The sequence below is a fragment of the Phaethon lepturus genome, unplaced genomic scaffold, assembly GCF_000687285.1.
Source record: "Phaethon lepturus isolate BGI_N335 unplaced genomic scaffold, ASM68728v1 scaffold6480, whole genome shotgun sequence".
Lineage (NCBI taxonomy): Eukaryota > Metazoa > Chordata > Aves > Phaethontiformes > Phaethontidae > Phaethon > Phaethon lepturus.
In genome coordinates, this window is record NW_010511094.1 from 116,405 (window position 1) to 120,468 (window position 4,064).

Below are 4,064 nucleotides of genomic sequence, written 5' to 3' on the forward strand. Positions count from 1 at the left end.
TGAAAGACAATACACTGCAGTACATTATATTGTCTATACCAATATTACATTAAAAAAAAGACAAAACTACTCCATCAAGTGTCACTGAGATGCTCAACCAAAAATAATATACATTTGTATCAAGATAGATATTACTGTAAAAATGTTCACATTAAAAATATAGTTATTATTGTTTGGATTTTCATTAAAATTAGAAGGGACTAAATGAGCCAAAGTATGAGGAATTCGTATATAATGACATGCTTCCTCATTTTATAGCACTAATAAAAATAATAGTAGAGAAGGCTCTATTATAAATCTTTAATAACGAGGGTATAATTTCCTAGTCTCTTTTAAAAACTTTACTATCTGGGCGTATGTGCATGCAAGTCTGTGCACATGTGCTTGTGTACATAAACACACAAACACATAAAAAGTATCAAACTGTATATATTAGACACACACACATCCACATTCCTGCATATAACACTTCTAGAATGCAAGCAGTATATGCAGGGACTCCTCCATGTGACAATCAAGCGCCACATGCCATGCGTTCTTATCATTTCTCTTTTGCATTTTATCCAGCAAATGTAGTAACACTTTCATATTTGGCCAAATGTGTTTCTTTAAAAAAATCATGAAGTGATTCAGCCGTAATATCATACACAAGAAATAAATGACACTGCAAAAATTTATGATCACAAGTTCAACATGAAAGTTCATCATGAAATGGAATGTAAAGTATTCTAAAAATTAGTATTCAAAGATTAGTTAAATATTATGGCAAACAACTCTGAATTTGTAGAAAGTTTAAAATGTAATTCACATTACAAAGACTGGAGATGCTTTATAGATAGAACTTTTAAATATGGATATGACTGGCATTTATTTTTAAGCTTACTTCTATTAGAAATAGTCTTGTTTCCTGTACAGGTGATGCTTTGTCTATACCATATACAGTAGAAAAATAAATTCTTTAGCAACCTAGAAATAGTTTATAAAACTCTTGAAGTTTCATTTTCTTTGCTAAACATGCCAAGATTAGACTGACAGCTATAAATAAAAAGCTATATAGACAACAGGTAAAGTAGAACAAGTTAAGAATACTACAATTTACAGGACAGACTTTATTGTACTATTAATTCCTGTGTGCTTTGCAATAGGAATAGGGTTGAGTTTTCTTTTTTGTTCATGTTTTCTTATAAAAGATAATTACTTGCAAGAATATAACACAATATCAAGATAATTTATAATATACATGTACTTCAAACAGCAGCCGGGTTTATGGTATCATAGTCATCCAGAATGATAATCCAAGTCATAATTAGAAGTACAATACCTAGGACATAAGTGGGAAAGGCAATTTTTATTTTGGGAAAATGGAGCAAATCAAACTCTTAAAAGCCTTAATTCTCAAAATCATCTATTTACTATAATACATACAAGACGATCTTAAATCTTGTTATAAGTGAAGATTACAACAGTGACCATCATAAAGCGTTTTTTTTTTTTTTTTTTAAACTACACAAAACATTCTAGCAGCTGAATGAGCCAAAACTGTTTTCTTCTTAGCAGACCTGAAAAGGTGTATTTTGAGCATGAAAGAAAAAAAGCTGCTATGAAAAGTCTCACAGGTAGTGTTTATCTATGGTCTCCCCTTTGCTACAATTTGTAACCTTCTAAATTTTTTACCACTAACAAAATATTTAACCAAAAGATTTGTTTAAATTAAGCAGCATTCTTTTACAGCAAAATTGGTACCAATGTAAAAGGAAAATAAATGAAAAAAGAGATAATTTAAAAAAGTGGAAAAAAATAAAAATCAGTCATCTGAATTTTTAGTACAACATACCACAGGAAAAAATATGAATACAAGTTTATGTGATTTTATATATACACACTCCAAAGAGGTTAATTGTCAGTACCCAAAGTATTTATTGCTATGTATTAGCAATGCATTTTTGTATATCTTTAAAGGGTCACATAAAAATAGATTTAAAGAATAGATTAATTGAAGTCCTAGATTAAAACATTGTTTGGTTTAGAGAATTTTACTACAACAAAATTCATGTTTATGTATGAAAAGTTATATAACCTTATATGAAAATGTCATGAACTATTTTCTAAACACTACATGTATTCCCAAGTGGGAAAAATTAAAATATCTAAAATATATTAGATTAAGTTTACAAGACCATCAATGATCTTTTAAACATGCAGCTGTTTACAGAATTAACAGTTTTACAAAATGTTTAGTTCAGTAATGGAACATAAAGAAATAAGTAGGCAACATCAAAATTTTTGTACAATATTTGAAACTCACTTTTACAACAAGCATGTCCTTGGTATTGTGCTGTAAGAAATAATAAGCAAGTTCACCCACCCTTAACAAACTGTCCACAGGTTTACTTACAAGTAAAGATGGATGGTGAGGGATTGTAAAATTCTCAACAGTGCATTCTGCATTCTTCCATAAACCATCCTAAGCATACCATCACATAAGTAGCCAGGAGATTACAAAATAAACTATAGCTGGGCTTTAGTTGTTTACACAGAATGCTTGAATGTGAATAAAATTGCCAAAAATAGCGTGTTAAATAACAAAACCAGCCATAAAGCAGGCTGTAAGCATTGAATGTTTCATAAATGTATTTTTTTAAATCATTAAATTTCTATAGAAAAATTTTATTCACAATATATTGTGACAAACCGTCACAGGAATGATATAGTGATTGCAATAAGGTATCATGCAGCAGCAGCTTTGTACTCTATAGCTATTTTTGCTTTTAAAAATTAAACCTCTCCAGTCATGCTTATCACATAGTTTTTATCTGCAGTGTGTACAAATGAGAAACACAGTACGGGATATAACAAAAAGATGTCCAATCAGCTGGATGGGAATTATTTTTCATAAATATGAAGTACATTACTGTATCCTGAAACATGCATGTCTATAGCTTGTCTTTTCTGTCCAGTGCCAGGCTGCCTGCAATCATCTTCTATTTATATAATACCAAGAGGGTCTGCTGGTAATTGTGACTGTATCAGCTGAGGCTGCAGTGGTGGTGGTAACTGAAGAGGTACCATTGGTTCCACCATCTGCACTGCATTGGAAGGCGGTGGCTGACATGCCACTGGGTTAGGTGCTTCTACGATCTCCCCGTTGTAAAAGAAAAATTGACACTGTTGAATGAAGGTCTCTATAACCGACTGGTGGATTTTGGTGGTAGAAAGAAACTCTCTGTTTTCAAAATCAGGTCTCATCAAAGTAGGCCAGAAACAAATGGATAAGTTATCAGCCGTCATAAAGTTGGTTTTATATTGCAGACTAACCCTGAAATGAGAATGACATGCACAGAATGAATTAAGACTGGTATGCAACCAGCTAAAAACATTTTCATAGCTCTCCAACTGTAAAAGCATTATTATTAAACAACCTCAAGATTTTTGTTACTTTCCTCCAGCTCTCTATTAAAACAATTGCTTTTGGTTTTCTTAAGCAATTTTGCAGAAGCAAATTTAGAAACCATGACTCAATTTGAATAGCCAGCAAATATAGATCTGATTAAGCTTTTAATCGAGAATGGTCCACCAACATTTTGAAGTGACAATAATAAGCAAACTTTAAATTTCTCAACCAGGTACAGGATTTTGTAAAACTACAACTTTGTCCATTCAAATGTCTAGAAGAAAAATGAGAAATGGCTTCTTATTGCAGGATAGTCAGGTATTAACTAACATCTATGGCACTCAAAGAAAAAGGCATCATATTAGATCACGTGTTAAAAATAAACACAAAACTAAAAAAATCAAGTGTTGATTAAAGCACGCCTTTGCAGTTGTTTTTCATACTGGCCAGCAACAGAATTTGGCCAAGCTGTAAAGAACATAATCAGTGGAAATTTCACTAGTATCAACACACATTAATTTTGTTTTATTTTTCAATGTATAATATAAAGGTTTCCCAATGGGCTTCTCCTCCTAGAAGTCTCCTGCTTTTAAGCAGGGGCTGAAACAGGTTCTTCACTCATGACCTAAATTCATTATTACAATACTACTACCGGGGGGGGGGGGGGGGGGGG

The 4,064-nt window shown here is 32.0% G+C and overlaps 1 protein-coding gene across 1 annotated transcript in view; it reads right to left on the bottom strand.

Annotated features, from left to right (window-relative positions):
* Positions 1–865: 865 nt before the first annotated feature.
* Positions 866–4,064, bottom strand: part of ARHGAP5 (Rho GTPase activating protein 5) — a 37,555-nt gene continuing 34,356 nt past the window's right edge. Inside the window, exon 6 of the mRNA XM_010282746.1 lies at positions 866–3,316. Coding sequence (XP_010281048.1) covers positions 2,986–3,316 — 331 coding nt within the window. The 3' untranslated portion in view covers positions 866–2,985. The remainder of the gene's footprint in view (positions 3,317–4,064) is intronic.